The sequence below is a fragment of the Nelumbo lutea genome, chromosome 6, assembly GCF_056320005.1.
Source record: "Nelumbo lutea isolate HS-2025 chromosome 6, American lotus-T2T, whole genome shotgun sequence".
NCBI lineage: Eukaryota > Viridiplantae > Streptophyta > Magnoliopsida > Proteales > Nelumbonaceae > Nelumbo > Nelumbo lutea.
The window spans coordinates 17180295-17202474 of NC_142689.1; the positions used below are offsets into that span (position 1 = coordinate 17180295).

The window sequence follows — 22180 nt, forward strand, 5'->3', positions numbered from 1 at the left end:
TTGAGTAACCACAATAAGCATTGGGGTCCTCATTCATTCCCAACACCTCAATGTATCAAGTTGGTAAGGAGGTTGAGTGGACTTCCCGTCAGGAATTCTCTGATTGGTTCGTTTGAAGATTTGTTATTGTCTAATTGATTGTCATCTGGCAATCTCAAGTTAATATCTATACTTGTAAGAGTTTGTATAGTGTAGACTATTCCTCGTAAACAATTGAACCAGTGCTAGTAACTGTGCAAAGTTCAATAATAAGCAAATATATATGTGAATAATTCAAATTTTTGATAGGTTAAAGGATTGCATCGGGCAGAGATCAGTATGTGGGTATCTTTTCTAGTTTTCTTAGCAAAAACCTATGCAAAGACTACTAAGGCTGAAAATAAAATGTAAAATTTTCTTAAGCAATCACTTTGTGCTAAAATGAAAGAGAAGTACTAATAAAGTTCCTACAAGGAATTGACAGTTGATTGGACCTAACATTGAGTAGTTTCATATGGGTTTGGGCATATCTAGTTAGCTTCATTTACATACAGCCTAAGATATCAACTGCAGATGATATAATCATAATGAAATATAAATGAAGGTGCAGATATTTTAGACAATATGAATTCATACTGCATAAATTTCAAAAAAAAAATCAAATCTTGTTGCAATAGATATAAGAAATAATGGAATATAATAAGAAATTTATGGGGAGATACAAATGAATAGTGAATTCCTTGGGGAGTCTAAATTAAGAAAGTTTGTAACCAAAATACAAAGATAGCATTAATGTATCACATAAAAAATAAAACAATATTTTTCAGATATATTCTAAATAGGATAAAATATTCCTGGATTTCTACTTGAAATCACTAATTTGAAAGTCTACTTATTCCATACTTTTATTACTTGTATCAGGATTTCATTGAATTGAAAACAGAACTGGGGCAAGAAATCCACCTAAAAAGACATGTTTCAGACTATTTGGAATTTGCAAAAAAAAAAAAAAGTTAAAAAAAAAAAAACTTGATGAACTCCTACAAAGAATTGACAGCTAATTGGACATAAGATTGATGAGTTTGGGTATATGTAGTTAGTTTCATTAATTAATAATAAATGCTGGCATATTTTAATAATTATTTGGAGAGAAAAGTTGTACTCGAATTGTTGACATGGCTATCTTTGTTAAGGGATGGTAGAAATAATTCTCTAAATCTTACTTACATATCTTAATAAATAGTTCTCTAAATGCTTCATGTTTCCAAGAGTAGCTATGTGAATTAGTAGATGTTGCATTGGAGTGGTGAACAAAATATTTGTGTTTTTTTAAGTGTAGCTCAAAGCAGTTTATCTATTCAACTCTGATGAATAGAAAAACAGTCTAACTTGCTTACTTTTAAGTATAGCTCAAAGAAGCATTTTTCCTGTTTTATGATAAATAGAAAAGTTGAGGTGCTAATTCCAAGGTTATTTTTATCTTATTTTCTATTTTTTTCTATGTCCATCCCACATCACCTATGATGAATAGGATAATGCTACTTTCCTCTTGTTCGTTGTTTAGCACACAAAAAAGAAAAAAAAAAAAAACCATTCATCCAATGGAGAAGAGAAACTTCTGTTCGCCAATGCTAATATCAGGGTGCTCATCCAACCGGACAACCCGGCATTTGCAACCTTGCAGGGGCGAGAATGGGATAAAAACGCATTTGTTATTTGGCCCCTCTCATATCCAATTTCCAAGGGTACTATTGGAATTGTATAGCAGTGTTAGACCATTGTACTTGCCCCACTTTGATAAACAACGAACGGCCTTATGGTAGTTAAATATTGGGAAAACGAAAAATATAGAGGGTAAAAGGGGAAAGTAAAATCTGGGACAATTATTCACATCCTCATTTTTATAAATGGTACAGAAAAGTATCATAACATCAAGCCCACACAATGCGACTGCGAAACCAAACCCAGGCCTAAATTGAGAACCAAAAGTATGTCTTTAGTGATTATAAATAATACTCTTACACTTAAATTTGCAATTTTTAAATGATTTTATTCTCTTTCTTTTTTTTTTTCTTTTCGGTTTATTAATTATTACAAACAGAATGCAGGTTATATCACATGTCCCAATCCTACTCCCACTCCCACTCAATTAAAAACATCTGAATTTCGGCATTTCGTTGTTCCATTGCAAGTGAAACAAAAGGAAAGAACAAATAACTAAGAAATCAAGTTGTCCGGACGATTCTCTTCATCAGAAAAGAGGGGAAGAGAAAATAGAAATGAAGAGTATAGGCAAAAAAAAAAGGGAAAGAAAACCCGTCCCAAGGGTTTTGTCAAAATCTCTTTCGACCCGAAAAAACAAAAGAAAAAAACCTCTTCTCTTCACACACACAAAAAAAAAAAAAAACGTTACATTGTATAAACAACAAAAGAAATTACAAGGCACTGTAAATGTACCCAACAACACTATTATACATGGATGCCCAGAGTCTATATATATATATATATATATATATCATTCATATATCATATTTTCTCACCATCACATCTTGAGACCCAAAGTCCACTTGGGGAAAAAAAGGTTAAAATGTGGAGGAAAAGAACACCAAAAAGAATAATTAACTAACGAGACAAACGCATTACTACCACTCCCGCGGGAGAAACGACTGTAACTTAAATGGCTACCTGCCTATGGACTCAATATACAAGGAGGCGACCCTCAGGGGAACGCGTGCAGCAGTTAACTTTGATAGGAAGAATCGCTAACCAATCCCACCACCTGCAATTTGGCCTTTCTTTTTTAAGTTGTAGCCTTGATGAACCCCGACCCTCCAGTCTCTTGTGTCAGGAAACCATGGGTTCCTGTGTTGTGCGGAAATCTTCAAACGTGATTCAGGGACAATATCACATGCTTGAGAATTCCTGTTAAACTGTCAGGTTTTGTACAAGACAATCACCAGAAACCTCAGCTGATGACACAAGCCTTGGGGGCCTACGCCCTTCAAAGAATATAAAAAATCTGAAGCTTATCTTAAATCCAGGCAAGAGAACCCCGATCGCTTGCAACTTGAGGACGGCCTCTGGTTGGTGTTGGTGGTCTGTTAGCATTAAGCTCCTGAACTCACACCAAGCAAATGAACTGAGTTAATACACACACCATGCAAGAATATACAATAAAGAAAATTAATCAATATAAGCACTACATCCCCAGTCAGAACAAGCGAGCACAAAAAATATATATATACCTGCATCCATGTATCCTCTATATGGTGTTCTGGTGATGTTTGTGGGGTCGCGATTGCTGGTGGTAATGGGTGGATGAGTTTTGGTACTACCACAAGGTCTCTTCCTAAAACTAAGATGGCCCCTGCATTATTTGCAGTACCTATAGAAGCAGGTAAGAATCTGAATTAGAAGACTGAATCCTAGGATGTATTGAAAGGAAGATACCAATACACTTACCACAATAATTGGTAGCTGAAAAAAGAGTAATCAAATGTCCTTGGGCAAAACGCTCAAAGCCATCCATCACACATTCATGTGCACGTACAATCAACTGGAGGTCATTGTTGTTGCAGAACTCCATTACACGATCAGGCTGCAAAACCAAATCCCTTTAGAGAGAACAAGGTTTTCCCAATATGGCATATGCATTCTCCAAACAGAAGAAAGAAATTTGAGTGCAATCACAAGGATCCTTTGGCTATGGCAATACAATGCCCAACAACAGTACCAAGCTTCCAGCAGATATTCAGATTCAATCGACAACATAGCAGCCAAGGTTTAAAATATTGATGCACCCCGATGCACCAGAATGTGCATATTAGGGGTTTGACCAACATCAGTGCTATTATTTTTTCATTTATTTTTAAATTTTTACATGGGGGGCGGTCTTAGCAAGGCTTACCCCTGAAAACATTAAAATTTTAAAATACTTAAATATTACACATACTGGGGCAGGGCCAATACGATACGATACACCTGATGTGCCCCGACATGTGACAAAAATTTGAACCTTGATAGCAGCACAGACAAAATGAAGTCTGAAGAAGACACAATAGTTCACCGTTTAGAAAAGTTCCTATGCAAGAACCAGACAATATTTAGCCGTATAGAAAAGACCCCAAGCAGGAACCATAACCTGAACTAAATATTCAAACCAGAACCAAAGTTGATTTCAAGTCCTGGAACCAGCTTTGCATCCAGAAGAATTTCCTATTTACATAAGATAACATGGGAGAAAACTACAGCTTACATAGCAAAACATGAAATGCTTACTACAGAAATAGCTTTATATATTAGGTGAAGTAAATTGACACATAAAGACATTGAAAACTAAAAATTTAGGTTCTGTACTGCCCAAGAACTTTATTCTTGCTCCTTCATAAGTTTGGTAATGTTTCGTGAAACATACAAAATAGAACAACAATCAGAAGAAAAACATCATCATGTTTCTGCATTCATCACTAACTGGAGCTTACCTACCTTTAAATACAAGCCTTTAAAAGCCTCAATCTCTGATGCAGCATGGTCAGAAACCCCAGGTATGCAACCTGAGAAAGGTTGGATGTGGAGTAGGATTTAGTAGGGAAAAGTGGGTCTAGTCATAGCCTTGAATTAGTCATTGGCATCTTACCTTAGAACTCTAATTCTAGATTGGAATCACACCTAAAAATCAAAGGAGTCAGACCTCCTAAGAAAGGGATGGAATCACATCACCAAGGCACACAGTACTTAAAACTTTACTCAACTCTCTCTCTCTCTTTCCAGAAAACAAACTAGAAAATTCCTTTATATAGGAAAAGCTTGCTCGCTAATGAAGGGAATTAGCTTTGAAAAATACTTGACACCCTTATCTCCAATATGTATGTTGTCATTTTCCATTTTTCCTTCAGTTCCAATAAATACTAACACCAAGGTTTATTTGGCATGCATTATTTCCTTGTTCATGTTTTAAGTTACTGGGTTGGTTAGTCATGGATCTAGGTTTTGGTTTTAGGTTATAGGTTTGTATACGAGTAATAGATATATTAAATGGGTCATAAAACTACAATGGGCTTGGGTCTAGTAATGGATTTAGGTCTGACTAAGGATGTGAACTTGGTTATGGGCATAAACTTTGGTATAAACCTTGTAAAGGGCTTGAGTTTGGGCCAAATCTTGGATGAGATTGTAGGCAGTATTAGAAGCCCAATGTAAAGTCCAATTATTGGCTTGTTTACTGTTTAGGGATTGACCTGTACCTTTGTGAGTCTAAACCCAACTTTTTAGTGTTAAGGTGCTAATATTTTCCTACATCAATCTTTTCTCACTTTCTCAATTTATGCCCATCATGGGTCATCAGTTTTGTGCATTCAATATTAACATATTGGATCAAATCATCCCTTTCATCACCAGTTCCACCATTAATCTTTAGTACATGAATAAACCATGTCATGCAACGTTATCAAACATCAGGCAACTCTGTTATTCTCTTCAATGCATTTAATTCTAAGCTAATACATTCTGATCTAGTAACTCATCCATATCAACATCATTATCCTGGGCATGTTCACACCAACCCTGAACCAAAAGCTCACCCTAAACCACAGCATTTTTTTCCTTTAATAATCCACATACACAAACAAAGCTATTTCATTCACTTTAATATTCAAAAGTATTTTTGATGACCACCTCTTGTCTACCACCAACCTAGATGCCAGTGCAGGTAATAAGAAATTGAGATTATACAAAACACTCTCTATACTTCCAAGGGAAAACTAAAAAGAGATATATAATGGTTGAGATAAAAATGAGAAAAAGAAAAAGAAATCAAACACCAAAGGGCATGATTAACATGTTGCAGGAAGAGAATACCACATAAACTTTCAAGCTTTCCAGTCAAAATAAACATCTAAGAACACAAGTAATGGCTATGATTAGAGAGATTAAAGAACCAAGAGAACAAATATGCCAAGTTCTCTCTGGAAAAAATGCATTATCTTTATTAATTTATTCTGTTGTACATTATTTCAGAAAAGCAACATTTAATCTATTAGACCTCGGAACCTTGAATCTTCTCAAGTTAGCTGATGATGGTGACATCAGACTTGTGTTTCAAATCATGCACATAAATAAAGTTAAACAAGCTTTCCTTTATATTGTTCTGCCACATGGCACAATGTGTTCTCTGCTAATGTTAAAATGGTACACCTTAATATCTTCTCCAAACAACAGCATACTAAGACGAGGCATGTCAAGATCCAATAGCAGCTATGTCCACTAACAACTAAGTACATCACCCTCTCTTCTTATGTCGTCCCCATAACAATAGACTACAGAACTTCATCTATTCTCAAAACTAGGTTACAAAAAGCAACAGAATTTTGCTTCCATAAAATACATGAAATATATTGGAGATACTAATTCATTAACCCATATTGCTTGAAACAAAAAGAGAACAGGTTACCAATAAGTTATTCGTTGGAACCAAAATGTCATGTTTGGCACCAGCTGACCTAATTGTGTAATGGAGAGAAGAAGGCTATCACCCAATGTTGGTCCCAGCTATCTGGGGTTTTGGGAGGGAGAGGCTAGATATGGCCCTAACCACTTTTTTTTTTGGTAATAAATAAAAAAGAAAAAAAGATTAAAAGAAAAAGAAGAGAGTACAATAGAGGTTATAAGAAATCACCCACTAAAATAGAAAAGCCCTCCACAAACCTCTCCCTCAAAATCAAAGGAAACAAACCACGCCGGCAACATGTGTAAAACTCCCAACATAAAATGAGGCAAACCAACTCACCAGACAAAACTCACTCAACCAACTTCACTACTAACACTTTATGAATTTAACACCTCCCTACAGCTTAAAAAAAGGTTACCTTCACCACAAACCACCTAGAAAGAATACCCAAACTAAACATCTCATCCATAGGCTTGAGCAGAAGAGATTTTAAATCTCTTACTCGACCTCTGTTTTTTTTTCACCTTCTTAACAGGCCCATGCCCAAATAATCCCATCCTCAATCTGGAAAAAAAAATTGACATCTGAACTATTTGATGGTTGTTTTGGCTCTTGAACTTTCTTATATTTGGAATCTTCTCAAGAACTTCAAGAATCTTAATTGTGTAATAAATGTAATCTACTAATCTCTGGCATTGCCATTATACCAAGTAATGGCCCCTTAATTGTGTAATAAATGCATAAAAAAATAAAATAAAGAAAATGTGTCATAAGGACAAGATTTTAAACATCACATAGTAGGAAATAAACCAACTCTGGTGTCTGAACATAGCATGAAGCATATTGTACAAGAAGATGACAGTATACAAAAACTTGACAAGGGAAGGAGAATCACAATATAAATTAAAGCTACAGAAAAGTGCCCATAAAGGATGTAAACAAAACAAGCACCTGATATGAAGAAAATGAATGAAAAAATAAATTTCAAAAGGAGTATATATAATACAGCTTTCAATGGAAACAGTAGGCATAAAATCATTTCAAATAATCCTTTTACTGAGCAATCTAATCTTAGCAACATGGCCCATTATCTTATCAGAATCATGAATCTGGAAGATCCAACAGAACCGAAACAAACAGACCAAATTAGTGTCTGGGTTTGCATTACATGTCCTGGTTATAATTGGATCGAGATTAGTTTTGGTGGTTCTGAACTACATATATAAAATTATATTTGTATATTAGCATGTTACAAAGGTACTCCCAGTCTAATACCTATCTTTCTCATGCTAAATTTGTAATACTATCATGTTATTATATCCAAATTCCAAATGTGTCAATTTAACAAATGAGTAGGGTTTATTGTCAAGTATCAATTTACATATCAAAAGTACAACTGTCAATCATAATAGGGCCTTATCAGGTCAGACCCTATAGTCCTGAATCCCAATTAATAATTGGGACTGTTCCAGGTCCAGTTTGGAACTGGTTTCGCGCATTTACTTATTGGTTTGGGACCAGATACCCTCATCTGGACCAGACCTGACCAATTGATAGAACTAGTTAGAGACTCCATCTCAAAGGGCCAGTACCCAATGTTTGTCTCAGCTATCTGGGTCTTGGGAGGGGTGGACCGGATATGAACCTATAACCTTTGGTATTTCTCCACAGAGTGGCCACTTTAACACTTGAATCCCATTTTCTCATGCTTGTCAGCCTGAGATTTACCATTGCATCAAGAAATAACCCTTTAATCAGTGTTTGTCACAAGACACGCCAAATCAAGGAGTTATAGGAGAAATCTGAAATGTGACCAACCAATTTAATAGCTTCAATAAAGTCTGGATGTCACCAGAGGAAAATAGAACTAGTAATGGAGAAGGATAAAAGCAATTATGAATCTCTACTTTGAACTCACCTGCTATTTAACATGTTGGAGCTTCAGAACAACTAAAACTAGAACCACTTATAAAACAAAATATGCGAGATAGATTGTCCACTAGGAACAAATTTTAAAACGCAAAAAAAAAAAAAAAGAACCAGTGTTGCAGATCCACCTGATAAATAGGTAATTCATTCAAACTCAAGTGGCCAAAAGGTCAACCTACACATTTTCTTTCCAAAAGCAGAATAAAAAAATGGCTATTTAATTGAAGTCAATATAAAGTGGTTTGAAGTGGTTTGATCAGATAAAGAGACCAATTTCACTTGATTCATCTAGCCAGTTACTACAATTGGGTTTTCTTGAGCAAGGTGAGGTAAGTGTTGTCAGGTTGGCCTGTCAGCTCAGGTTCCAACAGTATGCCACAATGATTAAATCTTACATACATAACTCAACTGTCCCAGCTTTTAGAGTTGAAGACAGTGTAGTCAAGGCAATTAGGAAGTGCCTAGTCATTTTGATTTTCCTAAGAAAGGTGTAAACCGGTCAATTCTTAGCAGTTACTAGTTGACTTGTTAGATCAGCTTGGTTGGTGCTTTCCCCTTGGATCACAGCAACACCTCCTCTGCTACCCATCACCATTTCGAAGAAAAGTAAATGTTATTATGTTCTCTTAGAAGTCAATTTTTTCTCTTTCCTTCACCTGAAGGAAAGACAAATAGAAAGAGCCTACCTGAAGTCAGTGGACTAAGCAGTTGCTTGACCTTAGCCATCTCCTAACAAGGCCAGTGACTAAGTTATAACTAGACATTTAGTGTACAACACACACACACACACATTTACACACATAAGGTCAATAGTTATGGATACTTAATAATTAAGTTGGTAAAGAAAAATGCACCAACCCCAAAAGTAACCAAGCCTGGACCTCTAGCATTTGGTCGTAATCCTTCAACGCTATCATTTTCTGTTGGGTCTGACCTGTAAACAGGAAATCACGATTAGTAACGTAATAGATAGGATATACATAAGACATGAAAGCTATCAAAAAGAGTAAGGGGGAGCACCAACCATAGCAGATCCATAAGAACAACTGAGCCTGCTTCCATTGTGATTGGGCGCTGAAGGTTCTCAATTTGTTCTATATGATTTATAGACCGGCCAATGCCACCATGCATACAAATAATTTTCTTTTCAATGAGGGCTGCTAGAGGAAGCCAATTAAATAACCGATTTATGCGATGCCAAGCCCAAATCCCATCCCGCTCACCCTGTTAGCATATGGATGAAATTAATGGATGCAACAAATTAATACACAAACTAAGGCAAGCATGTGCATGTACACATAAACAGCATCAGAGGGAGAGAGAACAAAAATCTATACCATTCGTTCAATGCACTCAATACGAAAGCCAAATAGAGCATTTATATCAGCAGCCTCATGATTCCCACGGATTAGATGTACCTGATGGGGATGCTCAACCTGTAATAAACGATCACCTAAATTCAGCATAGAAAAAAAAATTGAACGTCTAAAAAATTTACAGTGCAGAATAGACGGCAGAACATGATACCTTCAATGCAAGCAGAAGAGTTATAGTTTCCAAGCTGTGTTGGCCCCGGTCAACATAATCTCCCAAAAAGAGATAGTCAATATAACTGTAATCATGAGCATAACATTAGCATGGACAAGATAAGTATGTTATTGCAAAAATAATATCATCTTCTATATTTACACAGAGATGCTTATGAGAAGAGACATCAAACATCTGTAATTTTTCTAGCACACACACAGATCAGGGACCTTGACAGATGGGTTCCATCATAACATGTGGCTAAATGAGCAATGATACAGATAATTGTAATGCTAAGCCACCTCTAGATGAGCAAAGAACAAAACAAGCTTCAACATCATCCAGCAAGTAGCTTAGCTATGTACTTGGTTCTATGATCAAGAAACTATGAGTACAAGCAGGTAATTTAGGTAAACCAATGAACTATGGATTGTAAATGGATTCTAAAGATGCACAATCAATTCTCTCCAATAGTCGAGTTGTGAGCCATGGAAATCCATATCTGAATTAATAACCCAGGATGGCAAAACTCTCACCTAAGGATGCACAGCTGAAGAAATCAATAATTACCAATGGTGCTCCTGTTCAGAAAGATTTTTCTTACAGTCATAACCATTCAAAATGGTGTCACATTCAAGTTGTGGATCCAAGTGATCACCTAGAAATATGTTGTAATATTATGTAAGGTTTTTAAAATGTTGGTTTTGGTGGAAATATTGGTCATCCAAATATAGGAAACATGTCAGAAAGGTCAAAAATGTCGAATGGAAACATTGTAAAAATTATAGACATGGTGGAACCCAAGACATAACTCAATGTGACCTTTTTCAGTACCTTGGTTTGATAATTCATAACAAGGGAGAGATTGAGAAGGATGTCACCCATAGAGTTAGAGCAGGATGGGAAAAAAGGAGGGATGCATCTGGAGTTTTATGTGATAGGCAGATATCACTTACATTAGATGAAAGTGTACTATAATGTTAAGGCTAACTTCTATTTTACATTTGGATGAAATGCATCCATTGCCATACAATGGTCCATCAAAGTCATGTAGAGATAAAGTGACAGAAAATAATGTAATAAAGCCACTATAATTAAACAATGCCAGAATGCTTGGACCTGGACTGATCCTATTTTCAGTTTTTGGAAGCACAGTCATGATCACAATGGCAAAAACATCTTCCAATAGTTCACCAGTACAACCCTTAAAAATAACACCATAAAGATATCACCATATACAAGAGGAGAAATAACCATTTAAAACAGAAAGACATGTAAAGATAACTGAATTTATAAAATTACTTACGCTATATCTCCTGCAGTTGAAGGAGCACCATATTCATCAAAAAGGCGCATTAGATCCCCAAATTGCCCATGCAAATCACCAAAAATCTTGACAGGAGCCTTAATTTGCAGCACACTAGGTTCATTAGAAAAAATTCGTTCTGCACTATCACAAAGATCTGCTATCTCATTGCAATCTAAGAAAAATTGCCTACGGACAGGAGGCTTCCAACCACGAGGCTTCAATAGATGTTCTATCACCTGAAAATTGAGAAGGTGATTAGTCACCAATGTTAACAAAAAGATTACACACAGGAGAAACTCTCCATCTAAAAAAATAAGCAGTATAGTTTAACTTCATAAAAATACAAACAGGACATATAAGGGTATAACCAACAAACCCACCCTAAGCACACAGCTGAGATGATGCAAACTTATAACTTAACAAGAACCAACTTGGAAAAAATGAAAAAATTTCATGCAGCATGCACGAAACTGATGCAGAGACTTAAAGTGTTGCCTAGGTTTCTTGGAGTCTCACCACCTACAACATCAATGTGGTGAGAAGCACAAATATAAACACTTTGGTGGTGGGGGGGGGGGGAGGAATAATTTCTTATTTTATGTATTGATATGAGTGTGTAACCCATTTTGGGTGCTAGAAACATTGAAGCCACTTGGCCTTCACTACATGTGAATGCAATAAAATTGAATTTTGATGGTTGCAGCTAGGGCAACCCAGGAAATTCAGCTGTTGGGGGAGTGTTCAGAAATTATGATATGGGAATCATGGCAATCTACTCTGGACCCATAGGCCAAGGAAATGCAATTAGAGATGAGATACTTGTCATACTTTGGGGATTGAGATTTGGAAGATCTCTTAACTACATTGATCTGATAGTGGAAGAAAACTCCAGGGAAATACTTGGGTGGCTCAAGAACAAAAGTCTAGGTCCATAGCAGTACAGACAAACCTTGAGAGAAATAATATAATTAGCCAGGGAACTGACAACCACATTCATATGGACAAAAAGATGAGCAAATTGATTGGCAGATGCAATAACCAAAAAAGGTGTAACATGAATCATTTGCATTGAATGATTATGCCTAAGGAAAGACAATGGCATGTAATCAAAAGAAAGGGATGCAAATGGTTAAGGTGGCTGGGCCAGCCTAATTATTAGAGTGCTTGGAACAACTTATTTGTATATTTTACTCATTTTTTTTATTACAAATCAAAAAGATGTAATAAGTTATTTAAAATTTTCTCATTCTTTTTTCTCAAAATGAGATATAAGCAACCATTTAGGGTTTTGCTCATTTAACTTGTAGTTCAATAGTTCATAATTAAAATGTATCTAGATAATACTAATTATGATTATATATGTGTATATACCTAACCATCCACTTCCTTGCCATACAAGAAAACTAGGCATTGCCTGGTAACTTTAAATACACTGAATGAAATTTTAATTTTCATGCAAGTATTAAGTGCATCCAATGTTATTGAAAATAATTAACAAAAAAAAACTCAAAAAGAGTGAGTAGAGAATATAAACTTTCATTTTCTTGTCCAGAAAACATTCTCATGATGAGACCCTATAAAGCAGTTATTGAATTTGAAAGTAGTTGAATCAGAAAAGCTAACATATATCTGATACCAGCATCTTTAGATGCTGAGAAGTGGAGCAAGGTATTTTACTTGCTTTAAGGCATAAGGAATAAAGCCTTAAGGCATGGAGTGTAGAGCCCACAAGCACACATATTTTTTACAAAATAAATAAATGGTAACATTATCTTGTCATATCATTTCACCAAACAATTAAAATACCTCCTTCGGACTCTATGATTTAACCTAACTTAGCATCTCCATCCCACCCTGGAATGGTAGCAACTTGGGTGGGCCCAACCCGAGCTTTTGCACATGTTGGGCTTGAGCTTTCGGGCTGTGGGATGGACCTGGACAGAAAACTCTGGCCTGACAAACTTGGGTTAAGGCCTTGGGTAGCCCAAGCCCGGCCCAACCTTACTCAAGCCTGCCTAACATTGTACGATATAAGTCTATAACCAATGGTTTAAAAGTGCAAGGAGCTTTCTGCGCCTTAGGCATAAGGCAAGGCATGCGCCTTTCTGAACAAAGACAAAATCTAAAAAAAATAAAAAAATGCAAGAAAAATAAAATAAAAAACTTTTAAAAATAGTATTTAAAAAATACATATATTTTAAACTAAATGTTTTAAAAAGCCTATTAACTCAAATTTAAAATATAAACGTAACATATAACACATATTCAAAGTGAAAATATAAAAATAAAATTAAATATAGCATATAAAACATATTCATGCACTCAACAATTCAAGCAAATGGAACTTTTGATCTCTCTCTCTTTCCCAATCACATTACCCTAATTCTAGGGGCCACTTTATACTAAACCCCTTGAGGCAAGGTCAAACAAATCCATGCTAGTGTCCTAAATCCTCAATTCATGCACAAAAGTTTGATTTTGTAAGTTTAATTATAATTCCTCATCTTTTAAATCACTGGATATAATGCCTATGTATATATATATATATATATATATATATATATATATATATATATATATATATATATATATATAATGCATGTATGTATGTATGTATGTATGTACCTTACATTTCATGCTATCATGTAAACCCTACAGTTTATTTAGTTACTTACAATATGTATATGATTGGCCAAAAGAAACACCCATGCACAAACATGTACATATACACACATTATGCAATTTATATAATGTATATGCATAAAATATGTATATATGCTATTAATGGAATTTGTGCATATTTTCATTCCATTCTACACATAAGGTGGATATGCAAATTCAAAAATTATTTCAAACCTCACCACTCATCCAGGCATGACCAAGCCCAAGCCCAGCCCAAGTTGTATTGGGTTAAGCTTGGGTTGGATCCAGATTGGTAGACTCAGGCTTGACCTCAGGTTAGCCAGCCCCAAGCCTGAGGTGTAAAATCTTAGGGTTGGGCCTGCACTGACCCCTAACCCACCCAAGTTGCACCGCATCTCTACTTTCCAATGTGGAAGCATATCAATATGTACACTTCACTCAAAAGTATTTGCTTCATACACCCTTCAACCAATGAAACATACGCCATCCACAATTTGATCACCTCATTGGTGCACCTTGGAGAACTTTGAGGATACCCCATCTAGAGGAGCACATCGAAGGCTCAAAGCATGCATCACGGATGCATCTAATCTAAGATCATTGTTCCAGACAGCCAGATAAAACACTCAATTATATTTACAACATTAACTTACCTTCTTAGGCACACTATTGATAGACATCTGCCTATCTAATAGTTTTCTAGCTGCAGTTGCATTCTCGGGAGTGCCATAACTAACTCGCCTGCCTTCATTCTCAAACTGATCAATTGAAAGTTGCCTGACCATACCACCTAAAGCACCTCCAGTCTCAGCAGCTACAACCACCTGCAATTAAAGGAAATAGTCAAAATGAAAGACAGCCAAAAAGAGAGCATTTTCGTGCCAGAGACTATAGAGCGGAACAATGAATAGTCAAGACAAATGGAGTTGTAATACGGACAGCTCTATGATGTAGTCGAACTCCAGGAACAGGTATATTATTTGATAAAGCAGCATCAGGCATTTTAATCAGTGTAGATATCTGTTTTCCACTCGGTGTCTCTTCTGCCTCCTGATCCGTGTCTGGCATTTGCTCAACTTCTCCATTAACTTGACGTGCTTTGGCAGCAGCTAATGCAGCACTAATAGCTTCAGCTTCTGCTGCTGAGGCCTCAACCAAGTACTCAACACCTTTGCTCAGTCTCCTGAAGAATTATCTACATTAAGATCCTAAGGCCAAATGGTAAAATTTCACAGTTTGCATCAAGTGCTATCTATTTATACTTTTGTGTATATGGTGCCTTACCTTGGTCCCTGAAGCATAGCATTTTCCGTGCTTATATCTGTATACATATCCCCATTTACAGGAGGAGCAACAGGAGTACCCAATACAACTGCACCATCAGGAACTGTTTCAGGAATGGCTTGTCTTGTTCTATCATCAACAAATGAATACCTTCCAGTTACTCTCCCTGCTTGTACATTGGCCGCAGCAGCTGCTGCTGCAGCATGTGAAGCTGCACTTGTTGTCTCAGCAGCAGCCAGATCTTCAGCAACAAGCAGATCATCTAGCAATACCCCTATAGTAGAATCCAAGTTTCAGTAAATATGCAACAACGCCATCAATTTGTCAGTATTGTCACTCATTAATTAGTCTTAATTCAACCCCCACATAAAGACATGTACACACATGCAAGCAATGCCCAAGTCCATATTCCGATATAAAGAAAGCCATCAAAGACTTCAGAAGCTGGTTACAAGTTTTCAAAGATTCTTCTAGAAAGATATTTTCATCCTATGACTATCAGGTTGCAACATGAAGACTATTTTGCTTGCCAAGAAATAAAAAGCATTGTTTGTGAAGAGATGAAATAGCATTTTGTATCCCTTGACCAAATAAAGGGAGTATATGACAGAAACAAAATGCTGTTTTAGATAATAGTGTTTCACCATTTTCCTTTTTATTGATAACTCTAAATTGTATTTTTTTTACCAGCAATAAGAACATTAGTTAAAGATAGAAGACAAGAAAATACTACATATCACAAAAAATACAAATAACCCATGCACCCTTCATGGGTGACCTACATCAGTCGGTCATCAATAGAGCACTCCAGGATACAAAAGAAAACAAAAATATAGACAAGTATCTCAATCTGTGCAAACAAGGTGCCAACAAAAAACACTCAATTCCATAAAATATATAAATTCCATAAAGAATTTATAAGTATAGATGATGTGAAAACCAGTTTTCACATTGTAAGATGATCAGCCCCAAGGCAAATTTGTTACAACAAAAAAAAAAAAGGCCTAATTGGTGCCTTTCTACTCACAAATGCTTTTTATGTGATGCAATTGGGGAAGTTGCTTTCCATCTACTAATCTCCTAAGCTCTTAGTATTTGTGACTAGTTCATAGCTCTCTGTGGTTGTAGGTGGCCCCCACATGGTGATGTGAGCAGCATATTTTCAATTTCATTTTTTAACCCAACCAAAAGGGAGAGGTTTGTACAGATTTACGAGGGCATCAATCCTTTAGACCATTTGGAAGAAAGAAATGCAAGAATCTTTAAAGAGAAGAAGATAAGGAAGCAATTATACAGTGGTGAATTGGGTAAAAACCTTGGAGATTGTTGCACCCTTCTCAAAGGATGATATCCTTGGAGGATGGCAGGTGGTGATTGATTCTTCTACTACAAGGACTATCATAGCAAGAGAGTGGATCCCCTCCCCTAGGGCTTTGGATCAAGACTTTGGGTAATCCAGGCATCTTGGGCACTGATGGCATCATTATAGATAGCCATGAAAATGTACTATACTATTCTATGTACCTGTTAGTGTGGGGGACTCTATGATAGACGAGCTGCAAATAATCTTGTATGGATTGAGGATGGTAACAAGGCTGAATATGAGGCATATAGTCATTGAAGGAGATTCACAGATGGTAGTTGGCTGGCTGCAAGATAAAACTCAAAAAACATGGCAGTACAGACATAAAATGAGAGAAATCAAGCAAAAAATGACGGGGTTATCTCAATTTTGTGGTTATATAGATCAGCAAACTGATTCGCTAATTCACTTGCTAAACAAGGGGCAAATAGGAAATAGACATATTCAAGGGTAACTAATGAAAGCGGCAAATGGACTGAGGCACTAGGCACACCATGTGCACAACTGAAAGGGGCTGCACTTGGATTCAGGTGCCATGTGTCTCACTTGTCCACCTAAGCACCTGAGGTACACCTTTTAAAACACTGCTTACAACCACAACCAGAATCAAGATTAATAGACTAATGACAATTGAAGCCAGAAATCAATCCAGTCTAAAGGGGAGCCCAGTGCATGAGGCTCCCACCAATGTGGGGTCTGGGAAGGGACAGATGTTAGCATCCTTACCTCTACAGATACACAGAGGTTGTTTCCAAGAATTGAACCCTGGTCACCCAGGTTGCAATGGAGTAATCCACCGTCTCGTTTTGGATATTTCCACAAAGTACAAAAAATCAAAACAATACCATACTATTTTCAAGTCTTACCACCACGTAGACCTCCGTAAATAAAAATCAAGTCACCAACAGCAGCAGCTGCATGTCTACAACGCCTCGTCAATTCAACTGCAGCATCTCCACCAGCTGCATCAGCACTATATCTACCTGTCCTAGGACTTGTAACAACAGATTTTGTGTCACACCAGACTCCTGCTGCAGTATCCAACACTACACAATGAAAGCCAGTATCTGTAAGTTGATTGTTTAAAGTATGATCAAATGTAAAAGGCTAAAATAAAAGAAAGGTTGTAACATTCTGTGTAGATTTTTTTCCTGATTAACAAACTGGGTAGAGATTATTCATCAAAAAAAAAAAAAAAACTGTGTACAGATTAATCAATTATAAAAAGTTAAGTAGCATAGAAGATGTGATAAAATTCATATATTTTGTATGCAATGTAACAGAGATGTTTTGATCCATTAACTATTTGACAACATAATACATTCAACAACATGGCTACCCAAGCAAGGAATACAAGGAACAGAATGCAGTCTTGAGGAATGGAGAGTAAGGTCACATAGAGTTGGTCCTCACACCGTACTCACAACACTTGCAACCGTGCATTGGGAACATCTCTGTACTTGTACATTTTCATTCATGGGGAGAGTCTGTACTGGTAAGAAAGTATGCCATAGGGCCATATGATGTTATAATGTTATCAAATTAGAGAGTCTATCTTCCAGAGTGAACCCTCAAGCAAAACGGCTCTGAGATCCCCTAGTTCAGTTTTTTGACAGATTATCCAGAAGGGGAGTGACAAGAGTGGAAGCTTTGTTTTCTCGTCCTAACATGCTGACATAAATGTACTTTCTCAATTCCCCGTACATGTACAGAAGAGACCCTCGTTGTGGTAGGGCTACCTTTTCCTGGTACTCTAGGGCTGCCCACCACCCTTCATTCCCCTCAGAACAAAAAGGAGGAAAAAGTAAAAGAAAAGAAAAAAAAATATGCCAGTCAGTCATCTCAGAGGAAAGTGCATGCATGACCAAATATCCATTGATAAAAAAAAAAAAAATGAACATTTAAACCCCTGCCCTGCTCTTCAAATCCCAACTCCTAAAGAAATATAATCTTCCACCATGATGGCTTACATCAATCTTCCCAAAAAGAGATAATCATGTTTCCCAGAATCTAAATCCCATTTTAAAAAGAGAAAACAAATCCAGGCCCGTCGGGTATAGGGGGAGTCTTCAGGGATGGAGAAGGTCGAATTATTGCATTGTATTCTGGTTCTATTGGATGGGGGGACTCTCTTAGAGCTAAAATATTGGCTATTATGGAAGGGTTAAAAAGAGCCCAAGAGTTAAATATCAGAAAACTGATGGTGGAAGGTGATTCTAAGTTGGCTATCAATTGGCTGATGAAGGACGATTTTAGTTTGTGGAAATTTCTAAATGAGAAAAAGAAAGTTAGACAGCTCACTAAAAACATGGAAGTCAAGTTTCAATGGACTAAGAGGAGTGCCAATCCCTTGGCAGATTCATTGACCAAACAAGGGGTGGGAAGAGTCAATTTTTTCTGGGCATTATTGTAAACTGAACTGTACTTATTGGGAGGGCTAAGAGTTTTTAACCCTCCTCTTGTATCTTTCTCTATTAATACCTACTATTAAAAGTTTTTGTTATTTATCAAAAAAAAAAGAGAAAACAAATCATCACTGAAATGGGCTATTACGGTGCCTGCAGGCTGACAAGAGTTGGAACATAGGTTCAAGTCTGAGAGCGGTCATTTTGTGCAAAAACTGCCTAAAGTTGGGTTTACATGCTGTCCACCCCTCCTAATTCCTAAGTTAGACAATCTTCATGAGCTAGGACTGCTCATACAAAGTACTCATTGCACATTGCTTCACAACCCTGTTTACCATGGCAATGGACCTCTCACATAAAGTTTACATAACTCATCCACCACAGCTTGGTCCCACTCCCATGCCTTATCAAGTCAAGACTGGAGACTAAGACTTCAAAATTTTTCTATCCATGAAGTCATTTCCATCAGTGTTGTAGTGGATAAAATCTTTGGAGCTGTTTGAAGGTATATCTATAAATCATTGCTTGGGAATTGGAAGGAAGTGGCTGATTTCAACTCCGTTTAAGGCAGAAACCAGGCCTCTTTGGTACCCAACAGTGGAAGGTCCCATTAAGCTGAATTTTGATGGAAGTAGCAAGGGTAATCTGAGTCCTTCAGGGACTGGAGGTGTATTCAGAAATGAAGAAGGAAAAGTTGTTGCATTATTCTCAGGGCCAATAGGTACAGGTGATTCACGCATAGCAGAGATTATGGCTGTTTTGGAAGGAGTGCAAAGGGAAAAGGAGCTAAATATTAGAAAGCTAGTAGTTGATGCCTTGAGGGTGACTCCAAGCTGGTGATTAATTGACTGCAACAAGAGAAAAATGGTTTCTGGAGTTATATTAATGAAGAAAGAAGGTTTAGATGGCTGACACAGAATATGGAAGTGAGGCTTCAATGGGTAAAGTGAAGTGCCAACCCCAAAACAAGAACCTAAAAAATAGACACAAATAACACCCACTACCACCATGACCAGAGCATCATTGAAGACACCATCATGCCCAAGAAAACAAAGAAACCTTTAGCTGACAAAACTCCAGAGACCCCCCAACAATCATACCCTAATCCTCCCCTTCAAACACTTCCTCCTACCCTAAATCATCCTCATTCCAGCTTTCTCCACCTTCTCCTGCTAAGATATTCCTTGCCCTCTCTTTCCTCATTCTTTTTTCAAATTCCTCAAAGGCTTTTCTAGCAAACCCCTCTCCTCCCCAGAAAAAACGGGCCGTGCCCCTTACCCACCTCAACATCTCCAGTCTCTTATGTATCAATATAATTCATTTAAATTACATCACAAAATTGCATCCATTCATCCATCTTACCTCAATCACATGCATTATCAATTTAGATTCAGAGACTTCAAAATTTTCCATTCATTTCATATGATTGTCTAATCAGTTCATATGCTATGAATGAGAAAGGATTAATCCACAATAACAATTAGAACCTAAACTTTTTCAAACTACATTCCCAAGTTCGTTGTGGAGGGAGGATACTTTCAAGGAAATTTTTCCAAGTCTGTATTCTTTATTATCCCACAAGAAAACAAACCTGTCGCCCATCTGATTTCATGGTCTCAGACTAGGGTGCCATAGGATTTTGGTTTTAGAAGGGGTGTGAGGGAATTTGAATTTCCTCAAGTATGTGAGTTTCTCCAGTCGGAAAGCGGCCACTTTGTGCCAAAAATGCCAAAAGGTTAGGACCGTATTCAATCTATCCCTCCCAAGATCCCAGATAGTTGGGACCAACATTGGGTACCTTTCTTTATCTGAGCTTCTCAAAATACTGGAAGCTGTGTACACTGTACACTGCTCCCAACCTTGAAAACTGTTAAATTAGGAGTCAATACCCCTCTGGTACATTCACTTGGGATTCCTAGTTCAAGCTACTTGTGTCCTCTCCAGGTTCTTCATAGACTTTTCCATTTGGAGTAACCCAATCCCACCTAAAATAAAGGCTTTCTTCTGGGAGGTGTTTCATGGGAGAACCAATTCCTCTGAGTAGATTCAGAAAAGGAAAAAAAAAAAAAAGAGAAAAAAACAAATTGGGCTCTTTCCCTGCACATATGTGCTCCTTCCTTGGGTAATGGTGAGTCTACCTACCATTTTCTAACCTCCTCCCCTTGCTAGTATTTGGGAATGAGTCTGTTCTCACCATCTTTTTTCCAACCAAGAAAGAGAAGAGAAAGAAGCCTATGGACAGCATGGGACAAAGGAAACGATAGAATATTAGGGAGAGGAAATGAAAGAGAGTTGTGATTATTAACAGCATAACCATCAAGACAGTTAATTGGATCGACTTTAAGAATGTTAGAGAGGGTGGGCCTTGGCTTAAAGGTTGGGTTGCTCCATTGCAACCTGGGTGACCTGGGTTCAAATCTTGGAAAATCCTTGTTGTATGTGTTTGTAAGGCTGCATAGATCTGTCCCTCCCCAGACCCTGCATTGGCGGGAGCCTCATGCACTAGGCCACCCTTTTTTTATGTTCTCTATGAAGGATATCACAAGTTATTGTTTATTGATAGCCAATTCATCTAGTAGCAGACAGCACACCATAATGCATGGAGGCTTAATCTGTGCAAAACAGACCTCAAAATACCAGAAAATAAAAGAAGTCCCAGTAGCAGATCTGATCAGAGAAGAAGATAAGAGAACAGATAAAGGGAAGAAGAAATAAGAAACTAGGGATGAGAGAAAAGGAGATTGAACATTAGTTGATTCACCAACTTCCGCCTTTTTTATTAATCATATAATAAGAGATGCAATTACAAAACTACCCCTGATTAAGTAATAAAGAGAAAATAGGCATTTTTAACCTGCCACTAATATATATAACAGAACAAATAACTTCTAACAGAGACAACCTGAAGAACATCAAATTAAGGTAAGATGGCAGCAGCATGGGCAACCCAAGTCCTTCCAGTTATGGGGGTATTTTGAGACAAACAATGGTGCAGGCAGAGCCATGTATTCAGGTCCAATTGGCTATGGGGAATCAACTACAGCAGAACTAACAGCAGTAGTGCAAGGACTAAGATTAGCAAGATCATTAAGTCTCTCTAACCAGATTGTAGGACATACAAACTACAATAGTGAGCCTTGAGAAACAGAAAACAAATTCCTTGGCATCATCTAAATATGATGAAATAAATTCAGGAGTTGGGGAGGGATAGAATTTCAGAATGTCTGAGTATGGGAGATCTGCCAATAATATGGTGGATGCTTTGGCAGACAGGCTGTAATCAGAGAACAGATGCT

At 37.1% G+C, this 22180-nt stretch overlaps 1 protein-coding gene across 2 annotated transcripts in view; it reads right to left on the minus strand.

Annotated features, from left to right (window-relative positions):
• Window positions 1-2375: 2375 nt before the first annotated feature.
• LOC148847637 (serine/threonine-protein phosphatase BSL3) overlaps window positions 2376-22180 on the minus strand; it is a 38177-nt gene continuing 18372 nt past the window's right edge. Inside the window, exons 10-22 of one of the 2 annotated variants that reach the window (XR_016100609.1) lie at window positions 17346-17525; window positions 15117-15390; window positions 14772-15015; window positions 14486-14656; window positions 11187-11425; window positions 9881-9965; window positions 9691-9789; window positions 9378-9577; window positions 9212-9287; window positions 3932-4060; window positions 3442-3577; window positions 3225-3364; window positions 2376-3094 (exon numbers count right to left, since the gene is read on the minus strand). Coding sequence is in view for 1 of the 2 variants with exons in the window: in XM_088949161.1 (XP_088805287.1) it covers window positions 3011-3094; window positions 3225-3364; window positions 3442-3577; window positions 9212-9287; window positions 9378-9577; window positions 9691-9789; window positions 9881-9965; window positions 11187-11425; window positions 14486-14656; window positions 14772-15015; window positions 15117-15390; window positions 17346-17525 (1928 nt within the window). In the remaining variant the exon portion in view is untranslated. The remainder of the gene's footprint in view (window positions 3095-3224; window positions 3365-3441; window positions 3578-3931; window positions 4061-9211; window positions 9288-9377; window positions 9578-9690; window positions 9790-9880; window positions 9966-11186; window positions 11426-14485; window positions 14657-14771; window positions 15016-15116; window positions 15391-17345; window positions 17526-22180) is intronic. The other variant, XM_088949161.1, reaches the window with a different exon arrangement.